Source organism: Episyrphus balteatus, chromosome X (assembly GCF_945859705.1).
Source record: "Episyrphus balteatus chromosome X, idEpiBalt1.1, whole genome shotgun sequence".
NCBI lineage: Eukaryota > Metazoa > Arthropoda > Insecta > Diptera > Syrphidae > Episyrphus > Episyrphus balteatus.
The window spans coordinates 6,999,120-7,018,126 of NC_079138.1; the positions used below are offsets into that span (position 1 = coordinate 6,999,120).

A 19,007-nucleotide genomic window follows, 5' to 3' on the forward strand; every position below is an offset into this window, starting at 1 on the left:
TATTTCGTTGAGATAAAGTGGATTTTTAAGTCATTCAAATATTTTATCGCCAGTGATAAAAGTTACAGAACATGGGCACTGGACTCGTTTGCTTGAAGGGATGGGCTTATTACAAATGAAACACAAATTAATTAGTCCATTGTTTGTGACTTGCAAGTTTAAACTTGTCTATTTTGTGTGGTGTGAATTAGGCTCTGTTCATTTTATTTCATTGGTTTTCTTAGGGTGCACTTATACTTTTTTTAATTTTTTCTTACTTTTTAACAATAAAGCCTGGTATGCTGCTCGCGCTAAATTTTAGCTCCCATACAAATTATCGAAAGATTTTATCTGAGCTAAAATGGATCCCATACAAATTATCGATAACTTGTATGGGAATTTTATCTCCGCTAAAATTTAGCGCGAGCAGCGTACCAGGCTTAAAACTCGTAAATATTGATGAATTTCTATGTAAAATATATCAAAAAGTAATATTGAATATATTTTTTATTAATTGAGTGTCAGAGAAAAGATTTTTTTAATAAAACTTAATTTAATTTTTCAATTTTTGAATTAAAGCCTGGTACGCTGCTCGCGCTAAATTTTAGCCAAGATAAAACTCCCATACAAGTTATCGATAATTTGTATGGGACTCATTTTAGCTCGGCTAAAATTTTTCGATAATTTGTATGGGAGCTAAAATTTAGCGCGAGCAGCGTACCAGGCTTAAACACATTTTTTTTCAATGCAATTGCGCACTGACCGCATTGAGCAAAACTCCACAGTTGAATGTGTGGGTGCCATTTAAAATGCACTAGGAAACTACCACATATAGCCACTCTGTGGAGTTTTTTCTCTCATTGCAGCTTGTAGGGTCGAAGAGAACAACCCCCCGAAGTCGGTTCTCTAGTGTCGTTTTCCAAAATTTTGTGGAGTGATATGACGCTTGCTTGCAAATTAAAAAATAAAATAATAACACAATCTTTTGAATTCCCTTTTATTGATTTTTTACAATACTTTATTTAATTTTTTTTATAAATTAATATACTTTTCTTTACAAAAAAAATTAAAACAACCACCCAATAATTTGACAAGTAGTCCATGAAGTCAAATGTAGAAGTATTGGTAATATCACTCCTTTAAAATTTTGGGAGTGAAGAATTCACTCCTTTTTCAATTTTGGAATTTGAAATCACTCCTTTTAGGAGTGATTACATAGCTAGGAGTGACACTTTTTGAATTTTGGAAAACGACATAGGCAAGTCCTTCCTCTATGGACAAGTGCTTGAACTTCCAAACTACCCTTCAAGCAAACCAGTCCAAATCGGCTCCGAAGTGAGTCCGAGCTCGACAACGAAAGAAATATTTTTTTTTATAGGGGTATTCACGATCGGGTGCAACAGGCCTAGTAAAAATGTAAAATTTTATTTTTTTTTACAATAGATCGTGAACGCCCCTCTTCTTATCTATAGTAAATATTGAAGCATGAATGATGATTTTTTTTCCTCCACCGTTGCTTCTTCTTTTTTTCCATTTTTTATAATTTAATTCTTTGTTTTGTTCGGGTTAATTAATTTTCACTAATTATTTTACATCAAAAGAAACTAAATTACGGGACATGAGCAGCGACAACCATTATAAACAGAATAAAAAAGACAAACTGTTTATCATGGGCGACGCGACGTGAGCTGCCATCTGTCAAAAATAATTTTACTCCATTGTATTTTTATTTTGCAAAAGGGTTAAGCCTGGTACGCTGCTCGCGCTAAATTTTAGCTCCCATACAAATTATCGAAAATTTTTAGCCGAGATAAAATGGATCCCATACAAGTTATCGATAACTTGTATGGGAATTTTATCTCAGCTAAAATTTAGCGCGAGCAGCGTACCAGGCTTTAAGCCTGGTACGCAGCTCGCGCTAAATTTTAGCTCCCATACAAATTATCGAAAATTTTTAGCCGAGATAAAATGGATCCCATACAAGTTATCGATAACTTGTATGGGAATTTTATCTCAGCTAAAATTTAGCGCGAGCAGCGTACCAGGCTTTAGGGTATAGCAAAAGTGTAAGACCATTGTAAAATTTCAATCACATATATTTTGTTGTTGTAGTGGTGTAAGATTTTACACTTTTGCAATGATACTAAACCAGTTGCATCGGATCGTGAATACCCCTTATGTAAAATTCAGTAGGGGCATTCAATTGCTAAATTTTATTTTTTTACTACTACAACTACAACAGACAAATTTTGCGCCATTGTATTTTTTTGTTGCAATAGGGTGAGGATATAGCAAAAGTGTAAAATCTTAACTAACCGCCACTTTTTGCAAAAGCCTGGTACGCTGCTCGCGCTAAATTTTAGCTCCCATACAAATTATCGAAAAATTTTAGCTGATAAAAAATGGATCCCATACAAATTATCGATAACTTGTATGGGAATTTTATCTCAGCTAAAATTTAGCGCGAGCAGCGTACCTGGCTTAACTGTTTATTAAAGAAGTACAAGGAAAAACCAACCAATCAAATCAATTCTGAGGAAAGCAAACGCATTCTGAGGAAAACATACGCCACTCTTTTCCTCAGAATTGAAATGTCAAAAGTTTTTTTTCTATTTTTTTTTTCTTCGACACTGACGCGACGTTTGGCTTAAAAGCCCAATCCAACATTAAAGCCTGGTACGCTGCTAGCGCTAAATTTTAGCTCCCATACAAAATATCGAAAATTTTTAGCCAAGATAAAATGGATCCCATACAAGTTATCGATAACTTGTATGGGAATTTTATCTCAGCTAAAATTTAGCGCGAGCAGCGTACCAGGCTTGATGAAAATTGTTTGTTGTGTGTGAACGCAAAACATGATCCGGCCAAATGACACAGACGCACGGTCTGGTCCGTCAATGTGAATCCAGTACCAAAAGTTACTGAACAGACCCTAAAAATTATAGCAGAAATTATAGCATTTTATACTTGTTTTTGTTGTTGTGTTTGGTTCTACTTGAAAAAATAGAAAAATCAAAAAAAAAAGTTTAAAAAAAAAACAGGTGTGGTGGTATAGAGTATGTTTTGTTCCGACATTTTCCAAAAAACAAAAATTTCAAATATTAAAAAAATATAAAAACTTTAATAATAATAATAAGGATAATTTAATTTATTACAATTAAAAATGTTTTCTTGTTAAATTCTATTTATGGTCAAATTGGTGTGCGGTGTACCACTTTTTCTTGTGTGTCTCTCTCTTGTGCAAAATTTCTCGTCGTTTGCTTTTCTCTTCACTCTTTCTGATCTGTATTTGTGTTTTTTTTTAAATTCATTCGCACAAGAGGTAAATGTTTATCCGATAGAGTGTGTGTACCGTTCGATTTTCGGCAAAAATTAAAACAAAAAAATAAAACTAAATAAAATGCATTTTGTTTCAAAATAATGTAATAGAGGGTGAGGGTGAGAGTGAATTTTAGTGAGAATAACAAAACTGTTTTTTTTTTCTCAATCGATTTTTTGGATTCTCTGATCTAAAAGTATAGAACAAAAAAAAAAAACAAACAGAACAACTTGCAGTGGTTTTTAGTATTTTTTGCTGTGTTTTTTTTTTTTTTTCTACGCTAGCTGGGTCTGGGGGTTTTCGTTGCCTTCTCGGATATACAACTCTCTGTCCTCTGTCCTCCTTGTTCGTAGTTTGGGTCTCTAAATTGGTGGCTGATGACTTTTCAATGTTTCCCTTCTGCTTGCTACATAAACTCTCGTTAAAACCGTCACCGTCGCTCTGTCGTTGTTTATTTTTTCTTCTTTCGTTTATCCTAACATAAAATTTAAAGAAACATAAATAAATAATATTGAATGACTCTTGCAATACCCAAAAATTAAAAAAAAAAATTGTTTCTCTTTGTTGTTTGTTTTGATATAATGTTTTTTGCTTTTTAGTAAAATAAACTTGAATTGTTTTTGTTTCTACTAAAAAAAACTAGTGATCTAGCTATCAAGCGAACATGTAGTTTACACAAAAACAAAAATTACCTAAAACAGTAAAAGTGAAGAATATTTAAAAGTTTTTTTTAGTGAAAAACTATTTTCCAAAAAAAAAAAAAAAAAAAAAACTATACAGGTGAGAGTTTTTATGAATGATTCTTTGATTTTTCTGTTTTTATTTTCTAAAAGCAGGTACCCTTTATGTTGCCAATTATAAATGTAGTCTCATAAGTATCCATAAAACATTTAAAAAAAAGTATACTATTTTCTGATAGTTTGTTTACTGTATTCTAAAGAACTCATTAAGGGTTAATCAAGATCATATAGTTATTTTTTTTGTATTTGTTTAAACCAAGTTAAGGGTAGATTAATAGATGGATAGTTTACCCTTACCCTCCCTTCCCTTACAACCATCCATCCGTTCGTCCGTCTGTCCTATCACCATCATCATCATAGTCATCCTCTTTCATATAATATCGTTTGGCTATGGGGTAGACGTGTTTCCGTAAGTACTAAGAATTGGTCACGTACACCACTCTCGTACAAACGATATAGCTATACGAGAAATCAACATGGAATTGCTTATTGGCGGTGGCGAAAACCGCGACGGGAAATTACTTCTACTAGTATAGACAGAGGTACCTTACCTAGGCAAAAAAAAAAGGTATACATTTATGTTTACAATTTGTTTTTTTTTTTTTTTTAATTATTTATAATGTCTTATTAATATTTAATCAATTGATTAAAATAAATTAAAATAAAGGTTTTTTAAATATAAAATCGGCTAGGTAGGTATATTTTCGATGGAAGACAATTATTTAGCAAAAATTGCAAATTTTATAGAGGATGATGAAAATTTTTAACATAATATTATAAATAACAAGCTGCAGAAGGTCTTTCTTATCTAAATAAAATAAATATTTAACTTATTCTAGTTATTTTTGTTTAATATTTTAAAAGGTATTTTTAAATCTGTAAAATATTTTCGATATTAATAAAATTAAAAAAAAAAAAGAGGCAAAATGGAGTTGATTTTTTGAGACATAGGTATTAGGAAGGTAGGTAGGTATTGAAATTTAAGAGGGCCAATTAGACGAGAAATTTGTATGATATTATTACAGGGTGGACATTTAGTGTTTTTTTTTTTTTTTTTTCAGTTCAATATTATTGGTTATAGTGTGGGCCAAATATTCTAGATCATTTTTTATTTAAATAATATCGATGGGGTTGAGGGCACCATCGATATGATAAAATGATACAAAAAAGAAAAGAAAAGAAGGCGTTTAATTATTTCATCCTAGATACTAGCACAAATCGAAAGGGTTGGTTGTGCAATTATTTCGCTTTTATTATATGTACTCTCTACTAGTATTTTATACTGTTTTCTTTTTTTTTTCAACTTTTTCATTGCGTTACACAAGTTCAGACATTTTGTTTCTTGTGTTTTTTTGTTTTGTTTTGTTTTTTTTACCCAATATGTTTGATAAATTTGATTACCATTTGTAAGAGAAAAAAAGAAACATTCCATTTCGTTAAAGTTAGTAAATTGAGTTTGTATTGAATTTATAAAAGAATCTATAAAAGAAAATGCCTTGTTTTAGGGATAAAATAGGTACCTATTAAGTGTGGTTCCATAAATTCTGTTATACGATTTGTATTTGTACTTATATATCGAAAGATCAATCAGAAATTTGTTTATTTATTTATTTAATTGATCTTAAAGTTTTTATGTACATAAACTTTATTAAGATTAAAAGACATAACTGCAGAAGTGGGTAGGTGTTGAATACTTCTCCTTCATTGCAGTGGCGTAGCTAGCCCTTTGGAGGCCCAGTATCCAAACTGTTTTGGGGGCCCATCCGCACCTTTTAGTGACTAGGTTATAGCCTTATAACAAGCATTATTTTTTAACTAAATCACTTAACTTTTTTTTTTTTTGATAAACTATAATTCGTTCCAAAAAAAACGACAGGTACCGTTCATAATGATTCTTAACTACTTAACCGTCCAATAAGTCAGATATGATTTAAAATATATGTGTTTTTCCCATGTATCATTTAGGATTCGTATACATATTTTACTAAAAACAACTTCGCTGTCCCCATAAAATATGATTCAAAAACCTCTCTACGTTAAATATGTATTTGTTTGTTTATTTGAAGAATTCATCACTCCACGTCACATGAATTCTATTTGACTCAAAGAATATTTTCTGTATCCTGTTTCTGGAGTACATGAGTCATATATGATTCATAAAGACGTATTTTAGAAAAACGTGTTTGCTATATGAAAATATTGCTATAGAACATAATTTATTCATGAATGCATAGGAAAAGAAGAAATACTTTAACAAACTGCAAAAAAAAAATTGGAAAAATGTTTAAGCTTTTTTTAGCTATCTTTGATTTTTTTGAAGATTTTTTATTTTATTTTGGGAGACATATGGAAGACTATTTTCTAAGTACGATACACAATTATGAAGCCATCAAAATTGAATTTTTTCTCATTAGAAAAACCACTTTTGGCCACTAATTTTTCCAGCTTATAGGGAGCCTAGAAAATTCAAAACGAATACCTTTTCGTTGCTTGTTTAGAGGTGGTTTCTTTTAGACTGTTAATGGGTTAAAATGATCCGTGCTGTTTATTACTCTGCGGACACCAGCTTTTTGTTTGATTTTTGCCGCAGAGTCATTAGAATTTGAGGCAGATCTCAAAATTTCTCATCGATTAACTGCTATTTTTGCCGTTTTTTTGCCTCAATTCATGTTTTTCCTGTACGAACTTTTATTTCTGAGGTACGAATGGGCAACACTAAAACTCAATCTTGGTAGCTACAGCAGACAAATCAATTTTAACTCTTTCGACACTATTCAAAGCTTTTAATCTACTTGTTTTTTTTTTTTTAATTTTAATTAAACCACCAAATCTTACTAAGAACACTTCAACCTTTGATTTGGTATGCCAATCACCTCAAAACTCTCACAAACAACGAAGATATTGACCTTGAATGGCCGTGTGTCTATTCAGTTGACGCAAAAAAAACTGCATTTTTCCATATGGGACGCTTTTTGTTTTCTTAACATCACAAGCTAACGGTAAGCATCATCAAATAATTCATTAAAGCTCAATCTTAGAAAAAAATGGACACAATGTCTTTGAAAATTTGTGTTCTTATTCAGTTAAAGCGGAGTGTATATGATTCATTGGACTTGTGGCTATGAAAATCAAATATCATACGTCCATGAATCATATGTGAGCCCAAAACTAAATCCTATTTTTAACAATATTTACCAATTACTCAGGTAAAAAACCAATTCTTATTGCATTATTTGTAAATAGTAATGCTTATTTTTGAAAGAAAGTACTGGACGTTGGAGCTGATTTTGAATTAGTTTGTATGGGGACAGTAAATTATATTTAATGAAAATATGTGTATGTATCATATATGATTCATGGTACTCTGGTGGCAATTGGAAAAATAAATTATATGAATCCAATGTGCTTCATGGGACGTATAGAGTTGATGATGAGAATAAAGGATTTTTTGTAAAATCCTTTGAGTCGTTTTTGAGAAAATCAAACTTTTCCAAAATTTTTATATGGGACGTTCCATTATTTTTGGTCATAAAAAAATTAATTATAAAAAATCATGGAGGTGAGAGATTTCGAGGACTGAATTCTTAAAAAGTCAAATTTGTTTTATGATAAAAAATTCATGCTCAAATGTTAGCACAAAAATGTATATTTTTCAATTCACCCCAAAACCCTAAAAATTAGTACTAGAAAAACCGTTCCTAGAAATGATGGTGATCTCTTCAAAACCTCTAAAGTCGTCTAGAAGTATTGTCAATGTGGATGATGTAGGTATCATTATATTTAGATAGTAGGTCTTAAATAAACTAAATATAACTTTATTTCTTGGTCCAGAGACCAATTTTTACAACTAAATGCTTTTATGCACGTCCGAAATACCTAGGCCATAAGTAATATTTTCTTTTGTTTTTTTGGTAACTTTTTTTTATAAAAGTGTATATTACAGCCATACTTAGATAAGATACTGATTAAAAATACCCAACCTATACCACATTGTTTATTCAGGTTCTAAAAGCGTTCCCGGAAATGACGGAAATTAAGGTCAAAACTTAATTTATTTTTATTTTTTATGTCACAAACTAAAACAAAATATTTTTGAGTTAGATGATTTAAATATTGACACTTTAAGAAATGTTGGTACCCTGCGTCATTTTTCTTGGGTCAACTTTTATTAATGTATAAAAAATAACACCATATAATTTTTTAATTATGAGATGTACAAATTTATAAAGAGTATTGTTTATAAATGGTGTTAAGAAAAGAAATACTTAAAAATAAGTGACTTGAATGTGTTTTTAAGTCATTTGAAGATCAGTTTTTGAGTTATGGTCATGTCCGGGAACGCTGTTTTTGAGTATATTAGATGCAATAAAAACGAAATGAAAACTTTTCTACCCGAAACATATACATTCTTAGATGCGTGGCTACTAGTTGAATCAATAAATGAGAAAAAACCTTTTGTGAAATGTTGTTTTGTATTTTTAAAATGCCTGGACATCAATTTTTCCACCTCCATGATTTTGACCCATATATAACCCTAATCGCAAGTAAAAATAACAATTATTTATTAGAAATCTACTTACCTAAATCAAAGTAGTAGCATTGGAAATATATTTTGGTATCAAGTGAATAGAAAATTAATGAATAAGAAGGATGATCCACAAAAAAATTAATACAATGTAAAAGTGTAGTATTGTATTGCCGTAGTTCAAGAAATTATAATGTTTGTTGGTAGAGCGTGGATAAGATACACATGAAAATCAAATTTTATTCTAGGTTTATAGACTTTAATGAATTCTGTACACAAGTCTTGTGCTCTGCATCTTTGGGGGCCCTTAAATCCTGGGGACCCTGTTACATGGATATAGCTGATATAGCGGTAGCTACGCCCTGTCTTCATGGTACCTACTCAAGGGAACTTCGTATATTACGCAATTCCTAATATAGACTAGTTTTTTTTTATTAGAAAATAGATTTTATTATACAATCATAAATACATTTCTGAATTCGATTTACAAATGTTTTATGACATATAGACCGAGAACCCATAGCAGCAGTATATCGGGACTCTTTAAGGACGCCTGGTTGGGGTAAGGACGGTTTAAACGTCTGGGACTAATTTATGTACTATCGAGAGGTAGTTATATTTTTTTAAGACTTACCTACTACCACATAGTTTTATAACAGGAAAAAAATAATATTTCAAGATTTTAATGAAATTCAGTATTTCGGGACTTATCAAGAAAGGTAATGCCGTGGTTTAATCGTCTGGGACCAATAAAGTTCCGATTGAAAGGTACTTGTAATTTTTTAAGAGTGACCATCATTATAGTTATTATTTAAGAAGGAAAAACAAAATTAACTTATATCGTTTCTGAAAATGCATTTCACAATTTTAATGAATTCTGGTAGGGTGAATGCCGCGAATTTTTGTAATCGTGGTATTTTTTTCTGATATTTTGTTATACCACAGTTGTGGTTATACCTCCGGCTTCGAAAACTGATTTTTTTTACCATTTTCGGGAACGTTAGGCAGGGAGGATGTCATGAATAAAATGTTTGGGACCTAACTTTTTGAAATCAAAGTGTCACCCTCTATGAGTGAGATCTATATGAATTAAAGTGGTTAAAAACTCCACACAAAAATCGGAAAAAATGCATTTTCAACCCCAAAAAACCATAGAATGCCGTGAAATAAACCTGCCAGACTTTTGAATTCTTTATCAGAACGCTAATACCTACAAATACATATAACCTTTTTTCGGTTATATCTTGATTTCGATATGGTAATTCTGGTCTTATAAAATTATAAAAATCACTTCCGTTCAGCATGTAAAGAACTTCATCCTTTTATTTGTTTGTTGAGTTTTCTTTAGCAACTTCTTAATTAGCTTTTCCCAAGCGTAATTCTTTTTACTTCTGAAAGCATGGAGCAAACGCCTATAAAATGCGTAGTATCTTTAGGGGTAGGTCCAAATGATGGGGTGTGTAGTTCAATAGCAGCAATTCTCCTGTCGCATCGACACTATTTTTAAAGTAGCTTATCGTGCTGGGATCGTGTTGTAGCTTTGAATAGTACATTCTATTCTATTCAAAATTCTTCGTACGATTTACAAATTTCATTACTTTAATTTCCAATATTTTTACATAGTATGTAAATCTTAAAACTTATTGTTTTTTTTTTATTATTTTACACAGAAAAAAAAAACAAAGGAAAATGTATGAAGAACTGAAATAACTTTCCATAAGATAAGCAAAAAAGCACAGAAATGGCATCACTAAACGAAACAAGTCGCGTTTCAACAGATCCAAATTGTTCACCACCACAATTAACCTCTCGCCCACCTGCATCTGCATATTCTATTCAATGGCCACCAGCAGCGGTAGCTCCTTCGTCAGGCGGTGACATCTCACTATCACCAGCGCTAGGTAGTCCAGCCAAAGGTCACGAATTATCATCCTCCGGTGCAGGAGTCAATCGAGTCAAAGCCTATCAGCATCTTCCACACAGTTCGTCGACGTTTTCACAAAATAAAAACCAAGAGTACGAATTTTTAAAGCCGCCCGAATGCCCGATATTTCGGCCGAACGAAGATGAATTCAAAAATCCCCTCACTTATATAAGTAAAATACGACCTATTGCTGAGCGGTATGGCATTGCGAAGATCTTACCACCAAAAATGTGGACACCACCATTTACAGTGGATGTCGATAAACTTAAGTTTACTCCCCGAGTTCAGCGATTAAATGAGCTGGAAGCAAAAACTCGTGTCAAGTTAAATTTTCTTGATCAAATCGCTAAGTTTTGGGAGCTTCAGGGATCCTCGCTTAAGATTCCAATGGTTGAAAGAAAAGCTCTCGATTTGTATTCATTGCATCGAATTGTTCAAGAAGAAGGTGGCCTTGAGCAGGCAACTAAAGAACGCAAATGGTCTAAAGTAGCACATCGCATGCAATATCCACCGGGAAAGAGTATTGGGGCAATTTTGAAAGGTCACTACGAAAGAATTCTTCATCCTTTTGATATCTACACGTCAGGCAAAGTTATCGACATCAAATTGGAGTCTGAGAGTGATGATAAAGACTATAAGCCGCACGGTATAGTGTCGCGTCAACAGATAACACCACCAAATGAAACAACAGCTAGGCGCTCAAAACGATTCGCCAATATGAACGCCAGTAAGGAGTCGGCCTGCGGACTAGGCACTATTTCTGCAAACATTAAACCAGAAACTGAGGATGACAAGAAATCCGTAAAATCTTTAGCAGCACGTCCTGGCAGAGGAAGATTCATACGTCCGGCCACTCCAGCTTTGTTAATTCACAATGACCCTCTTGCCAAGTATATTTGTCACATTTGCAATCGAGGCGATGTAGAAGAAGCAATGTTGCTCTGTGATGGATGCGATGATAGTTATCACACGTTTTGTCTACTACCACCCTTGCATGATATACCTAAGGGGGATTGGCGTTGTCCACGTTGTGTGGTTGAAGAAGTTAGTAAGCCAACGGAGGCATTTGGCTTCGAGCAAGCACAGCGGGAATATACTTTACAGCAATTCGGTGAGATGGCTGATCAATTTAAAGCCGATTATTTCCATCGGCCGGTGCACCTCGTGCCCACGGATTTGGTGGAACGTGAATTTTGGCGCATTGTCTCGTCCATTGATGAAGATGTTACTGTGGAATATGGCGCTGATTTGCATACAATGGACCATGGATCGGGATTTCCGACCAAGAGTTCTTTATTCTTACTGCCGGGCGATCAAGAATATGCAGAATCAAGTTGGAATTTGAATAATCTTCCTTTGCTGGAAGATTCAATCCTTGGTCATATTAACGCTGATATAAGTGGAATGAAAGTTCCGTGGATGTATGTGGGAATGTGCTTCGCTACCTTTTGTTGGCACAACGAAGATCACTGGTCTTACTCGATCAATTATTTGCATTGGGGTGAACCGAAAACTTGGTACGGTGTGCCAGGCAGTAAAGCTGAAACTTTTGAAAAAACAATGAAGAGTGCTGCCCCAGAACTCTTTGCCTCGCAGCCTGATCTCTTGCATCAGCTGGTGACGATAATGAATCCCAATATTCTTATGAATAGTGGTGTTCCAGTTTACCGCACTGACCAGCATGCTGGAGAATTTGTTATAACCTTCCCTCGTGCTTACCACGCTGGCTTTAATCAGGGCTACAATTTTGCTGAGGCTGTTAACTTTGCTCCGGCTGACTGGCTTAAAATGGGTCGCGACTGCATCAATCATTATTCGATGTTGCGACGATTCTGTGTCTTTTCACATGACGAACTTGTCTGCAAAATGGCTCTAGAACCGGACAAGCTGAATTTTGCCATTGCTACTGCCTGCTACATCGACATGGTTAAAATGGTTGATTCGGAGAAAAAATTGCGAAAAAGTTTGCTGGAGTGGGGTGTCACGAAGGCTGAGCGTGAAGCCTTCGAGCTAATACCTGACGATGAACGCCAGTGTGAAGTTTGTAAAACCACTTGTTTTCTTTCAGCGGTGGCATGTCAGTGTACAAAACAAATTGTCTGCCTTCGCCACTACTCGGAGTTATGCGAATGCAAACCGGAGAGCCATTTGTTACAATATCGCTATACTCTTGATGAGATGCCTCTGATGCTGAAGAAACTCCAAGCAAAGGCACACAGTTTTGAACTTTGGCTTACTAAATGTCGCGATGTAATCGATCCACCCACTCCTGGTAGTAAAATTACATTGGAAGATTTGCAGGAGTTAGTACAAGAGGCAGATCGAAAGAAATACCCCAGTTCGCTGTTGATAGACCGTCTTAATTCAGCCGTACTTGAAGCTGAAAAATGCGTGACTGTAATTCAACAATTAGACATAAATAAAGTTCGTACACGCACTCGCCATTCGAATGATTCTACAAAATACAAATTGACCATGGACGAATTGGAGTTATTTGTCGAAGAAATTGATAATCTTTGTTGTGTTATCAAAGAGGGTCAGAGTGTTCGAGAATTGCTAACGTTTGGAAAGAGTTTTGTTACTTCTGCCGATGCCTTATTATCTAAAAAAATCAACAAAGTGGAAGAGAAGGCTATTGAAAAGCTTATCGATGAGGGTCAATTGCTGTGTATTGAGTTGCACGAGTTGAAAAATCTACGCATTCGATTTGAACAAGTTTCTTGGTATAATAAATCTCGACGTTACCGCAACTCCAGTTCAAAACTACAAATAAGTGATGTAAATCGCCTCATTCAAGACGGCCAAAAGCTCATCCCAGATCCGATTTTAGAAAAAGAAATTGGGACATTGCAGGGCATTGTACTGTCGTCTGAAGCTTGGGAGAAAGCTGCAAAATCATGTTTTCAAACAACTACTCCAAGTGATATGTCAGAAATTGAACTTATTCTCGAGGCAGCTGAAAAAATTGTTATTGAGCTACCCACGAAGCCGGCCCTCAAGGAAGCATTGAAAAAATCTCGAGATTGGCTCGCCGCAGTAGAGATGCTGCAAAAGAACGAACATTATCCATACTATCACACTCTTGAAGCAGTCGTTAATCGAGGATTGAATATTCCGTTGAAGCTAGAAGAATTAGATCGAATGAAAAAGCATCTAGATGCAGCGAGCGAATGGAAAGATAAAACTGCTAAGTCGTTCCTTCGCAAACACACCCGATTCACACTTCTCGAAGTTTTATCACCACGTACAAGTGCCCTTATGACAGGTAACACTAGCGAATGCAATCTCCCCCCCAAACGAACACCCCCCGAAGAGCAATTCACCGAAGATTTAAGTCCTGCCCAAATGGTGGATGCATTTAAAAAGGCTGAAGAGAAGGAAATCACAGAAATGCGTGAATTGAGACGCTTTAATTCAAAGGCATCAACCAATGCGTCAGCTGAAAGGAAATATTGTTTTTGTAAGGGCAAGTTTACGGGGCAAATGTACTTATGTCAGCTTTGTGCCGATTGGTATCACAGGGAATGTGTGCCCAAGGTTCATTGGAAAGACGGTATGATTGTTACTCAAAATGGGCAACCAGTAATGACTTGTAAATACTTGTGTCCGTCTTGTATGAGGTCTCGTCGTCCTCGATTGGAGGCGATTCTATCATTGTTGGTGTCTTTGCAAAGGCTCCCAATACGCCTACCTGAAGGTGAAGCTTTGCAATGTTTGACTGAACGGGCAATGAATTGGCAAGATCGGGCTCGCCAAGCTTTTCTCATAGAAGATGTAGCTGCTGGTTTGGCATATCTAAATAGTTGCAGACAAAAAAAAGGCGACAAGTCCAAAAATGAGTCTTCAACTGAGGAGAAAAAATTATCATCATCAAAGCTTGATGGTGGTGAACAGACTACCGATGGCGATCTCACAGAATCAGACCTTGCAAATGATGACAGCTGTGGTGAAGACTTCAACAATATTATTTTCTCGCGTAGTGAAGGCGAAGAGGAACCACAAGCAGAGATTGACAAGGAATCAATGCTAATGGCCTCGGTCTTAGGAAGTGATGATTTGCAAACAAATGATCTAAATACCGAAAGTAGTTTGTTAGAATCAAACAAACCCACTTCAGGAGGAAGGTTTGTTGCTGAATTTTTGTCTTGTGTTAACGAATTTTAAATACTTGTTTTTTTTCTTTTAGTGAAATTGAACATGCATATTCAGTTCCATCTTTAACCGGTCAATCTGATGTGACACCTATAACAACACCTAACAGCAACACCAGCAGCATTATCAATACAAAAGCTCGTACACCTTCCCCGCCTATTCCTTTTGAGTTAAAACCATCAACATTAGAAATTCTGGAAAATCTTATGTTGGAAGGTGATTTACTGGAAGTATCACTCGATGAAACAAATCACATATGGAAACTTTTGAATTTAGCTAAATCACAAAATACTGATGCTGCTGCTTCACATGTTGCTCAACAATCAAATAATGTAAGTATAAGGTATTTTTGTTTCATTAATTAAATTGAGTTGTAATTTTTTTTTTCTGTACAGCAAAAGAAGCGAGAATCAAAAGAATTTGGTAGTCAATCGGCGGCGGCGGCACGAGCTTTCAAAAAGCGCCAAATGCTTGATGGAGGGGCATCAACAACTACAACGACACCAGTCAAGCGTTTATGGAAAGGTGATTGTTATTTAGCCTTAAAGAAGTTCAATTTTATATTTTGTTTCGACCTGTAGTCCAAAATTACGCGTTTCGCCCAGGCACAACAGGACTACAGGTCAAAATATAAAATTTAACTTATTTCCAAAAACTCCACAAAAAAAAAATAAATTCTTGTTTGCGTTTTCTTCTTAAAAGAAGTTCGACTTGAAATAATTAATTTTTACTTTCGATTTTGTCTTTCATTTTGTATCCAAAAAAGGTTCCGAAGCCAATCGCAAAACAATTGGAAAACGTGATAAAAAAATCAAAGAGGGCGCTGTTGCAAGTGCAATATTTGGTGGAGGCGATAATACTTTGGACAAATTGACCGATTCTGAAGTTGGAAGTGGAAGCGTCAAACCATCACCATCGTCAACAGCAGCAACAACATCAGCAGCAAATGTACGAAAACGTAAACGTGCTGGTGGTGGAGGTGGCGGTAAATCGTCAGCTAGACATGATATGTTGTCTATGATGAACTCAACATCCGATGACGATGAAGAATGTCGTGCTCAAAATTGTCACAAGCCATCAGGTAAGATATGTTTTTTTTGTTTTTTTCCTCACTCCTCTCAACTCATTTATTTTAGGTCGCGAGGTAGATTGGGTTCAGTGTGATGGAGGTTGCAACGAATGGTTCCATATGTTTTGTGTTGGATTGGATCGTAAACAAATAAAGCCAGATGATGATTATATTTGTAAACGCTGCATGAAATCAAATGCCGAAAATAATTCATCCTCCTCTTCTTCTGCTGTTGTGACTGCAACTCCAACTCAAACTAATCAGCAACCTCAACAGCCTCCATCGATCATAGAAGCTTCCATATCATCGTTTGTTGAAAAATCAAATAACGTAGATACGATTTCACCATCATCAGCCGATGTAGCTATTGTTCAAACAACATCAGTTATAACAACTCTGTCATCAACGTTTTCACCCACAAGTACAAAACCCCACAAAGATATTGTGAGTTAAATATTCAATTTTAACTTAAACAAAAAAGGTAAATTAAACATAATATTAGGCTGTATTAAGAAAAATACAAAAACAAAAAACATCCCACGATCAACCACAACCAAAAAAGTTTAAATCATAAATTTTATTTTAAATTAAAATGTTTTGGCAGTTTTGAGAGTTGTATGATAAATTGTATTCTTATTTAATTATTTAATTTTTTTTTAAGAAGCAAAAACTACTAATTTATAAAGTAGTTGTAGTTTAATTATTTAATATGCACACATCTATACATTTCTATTTCTTTTTTTTTTTAAGTATTAAGCTAGAAGAAAAAAACTCAATGAAATTATAATATTAAAAATGTAATATTTAGTTTAACAAATATAAATATTTCATTTTCACTTTTCATTGGAATGATATATGTATGTATAAATAAATGATATATATATTCACATTTTAGAGCTTTGTCCAAACGGATACTATTCTAAATGAAAACTTCCAGTTAAATGTGTTCCGGAGAAAGGTTTTCAACCGAGAAACTCTCAAACGTCGTTCCATTTTTGTTTTAATTTTGTTCCCTCCTCATTAATAAACGAAAAGAGCAAAATTTGCAGAAGATTTTTTATTTTGAGCCTATCTTCCTAACAGATTACCCCGGGAATTTTCATACAAAATAGGGCTGGTAGAACCAGGGACGTATTGGTTTCATCGGTTGGGTCATTCATTTTTGATTTTTTTTTAATTCATTACATCGAGATTATGTTCAAAAAAATAAGTCGAATATAATTGGAAAAAAAATCAGTTGGTTTAAAAAAATATTTATTCCATTTTTACCTCTTTCAATTAAAAAAATAGTTTTACTAACATAGCCACTCTTGATTTTATTTTAATTACTCCTTGAGAACTTTGAGTCTTTGAAATAAACAAACTGTCATAAGTCTTAAAAGAATGTTCTTCTGTTTTGACTTTTTTTTATAAAAAAACTGGGAAGTTTCTTAATCATGGCATTCATTTTTGAAAAGTAAATTAAATCAACGACGACTCTCATGTTTAGCTATATCATTTCGTGTTCATTGCAAAACTCTCACAAAAAATACCCTGTCAATTTGCGTTAAAAAAATAAACACGGTAGGTTTTTTCTTTTGGCAGTAAGACTAACCTCCACGAAATATTTGTTCATAAGAACCATAAAAAAAGAAGATCTCCTTCTTTGTTAATTGTGTCAATTTTCCATATCTAAAATATTAACCACATTAGTTTTCCAATCTCGTCTAATTTTTGGTTTTATTCTTTTGTGAACGATGATTAAAAAAAAAAAAAAAAAACAATCCAAACCCAAAGAACCTGATTTTATTACAACCAGTCTCCCTGTGGTTGGATTTTAAATATAAATTCATGAATTTGAATTCTGTATAATACGTATGGAATTTTATTTTAGTTTTTTTGAACAATCAATCAGTTGAATTATTTTGATCTCATTACAAAAAAAAAATAAAATAAAAAACAAAACAAAAATTCTTTTATTCGTATTTTACTTTTATTTATAACAAATAAGAAACGTGTAAAAAAAAAAAAAACAAAAATTGATGAAATATTTAAGATAAAAAGTATTGGATCAAAAAGAAACCAACAATAATAAATAGAAAAATTAAATTTTATTCGATAATCCAAACACTTTAGAATTAAGATTTTAATTAATATAACTGTATAAATATATTTTTCCGCAATTAATAAATCTATAAAAAAATATATATATTTAATGAGCTTTGTAAAATGTTTTGATATGCAAGACGAAACACAAACAAAAAACATTAATATAGAAAAATTTAATACATATTTCGTTGAAAAAAAGTATACATGCAAATATACATTATATAATAAATAGATATTAGAAAAGAAAAAAAAATAATTATATGTAAGTAGTTTCTAATAAAAACTCAATGTCTTTTGAAAAAATCAATAAAACAAAACAATTATATGAATATGTATAATATAATATTATTTTATTTTATTTTTTAAAATAAACAATCTAATCGAAGTACTTTCATGTATTTTTTTTGTTTTTCCTTTTTTTTTCTATAAATGAAATGTCTAGACTTTCACAACCTCATTAAAGACATCCCAAAGGAAGAGATTTTGTTTGTAGGTGGAGATTTAAATGGACATGTGGGGAACGGCAACAAAGACTAAGAGGACTGCCATGGTGGCCTTGGATACGGAGCTAGGAACCCTCCTGGTGAAGAAATTCTAAACATGTGCAGGTCGCATATTGTTATAGTGTTGAATACTATGTTTATTAAAGAAAGCCGGCACCTTATCACTTATATCAGATCGACTACCATCTGGTATCTAGATTCATGAAGCCACTAGTGAAAGATTTCAAAGTGATATTAGGAGAAGCGATCGCCCAACAACACCGTTTCCTCCTACTGACAGACTTTTTTATGGAGAACAAGGTGACAAATAAACAAAGAGAGGCTATCGGGGGAATCAAGTGGTATAACCTGGAGAAAGAAAAAGGCGATGCATTTATCTCTGTTATGAGAAATTACACTGGTCTACAAAATTTAATTTTTTTTTTGGTGCTGAGACTATGATATACTTTTCTATAAGTTTTTGATGTGCTGAACTCGAATCTGAAGTCAGAAATATCCTATCAGCTCCCGTTTTTGAAATATTACAGTTAGAAAGTTCGAAAAAATCGTTTTTTTTACTTTTTTGGAGTTAACAAGATCTTCCCCACATGAACCAAAATATATTTTTCTGAAGGTTTTGGGTGTTTTGAACTCGAATCTGAAGTCAAAAATATCCTATCAGCTCCCGTTTTTGAAATATTACCGTTAGAAAATGCCACTTTTACCACT

General features: G+C 33.5%; 1 protein-coding gene across 2 annotated transcripts; it reads left to right on the forward strand.

The window, feature by feature from the left end:
• Positions 1-3,008: 3,008 nt before the first annotated feature.
• Positions 3,009-17,920, forward strand: LOC129920504 (lysine-specific demethylase lid-like). Of its 2 annotated transcripts, XM_056001781.1 has the most exons (7): positions 3,020-3,035; positions 3,898-4,078; positions 10,234-14,611; positions 14,674-14,971; positions 15,035-15,164; positions 15,406-15,720; positions 15,776-17,920. In XM_056001781.1, the coding sequence occupies exons 3-7, from the start codon at positions 10,305-10,307 to the stop codon at positions 16,159-16,161; spliced, it is 5,436 nt and encodes a 1,811-aa protein (XP_055857756.1). In that variant the 5' UTR covers positions 3,020-3,035; positions 3,898-4,078; positions 10,234-10,304; the 3' UTR covers positions 16,162-17,920. The 2 variants fall into 2 exon arrangements, with proteins under 2 accessions (XP_055857758.1, XP_055857756.1); XM_056001783.1 differs by lacking the exon at positions 3,898-4,078 and having other exon boundaries at positions 3,009-3,035.
• Positions 17,921-19,007: the final 1,087 nt, after the last annotated feature.

Excerpts from the sequence above, each read along its gene's own strand:
- LOC129920504 (XM_056001783.1), top strand. The coding sequence starts at position 10,305 with ATGGCATCACTAAACGAAACAAGTCGCGTTTCAACAGATCCAAATTGT. Across the intron at positions 14,612-14,673 it reads AAACCCACTTCAGGAGGAAG|TGAAATTGAACATGCATATT; the intron begins GTTTGTTGCTGA and ends TTTTTCTTTTAG. Across the intron at positions 14,972-15,034 it reads TTGCTCAACAATCAAATAAT|CAAAAGAAGCGAGAATCAAA; the intron begins GTAAGTATAAGG and ends TTTTCTGTACAG.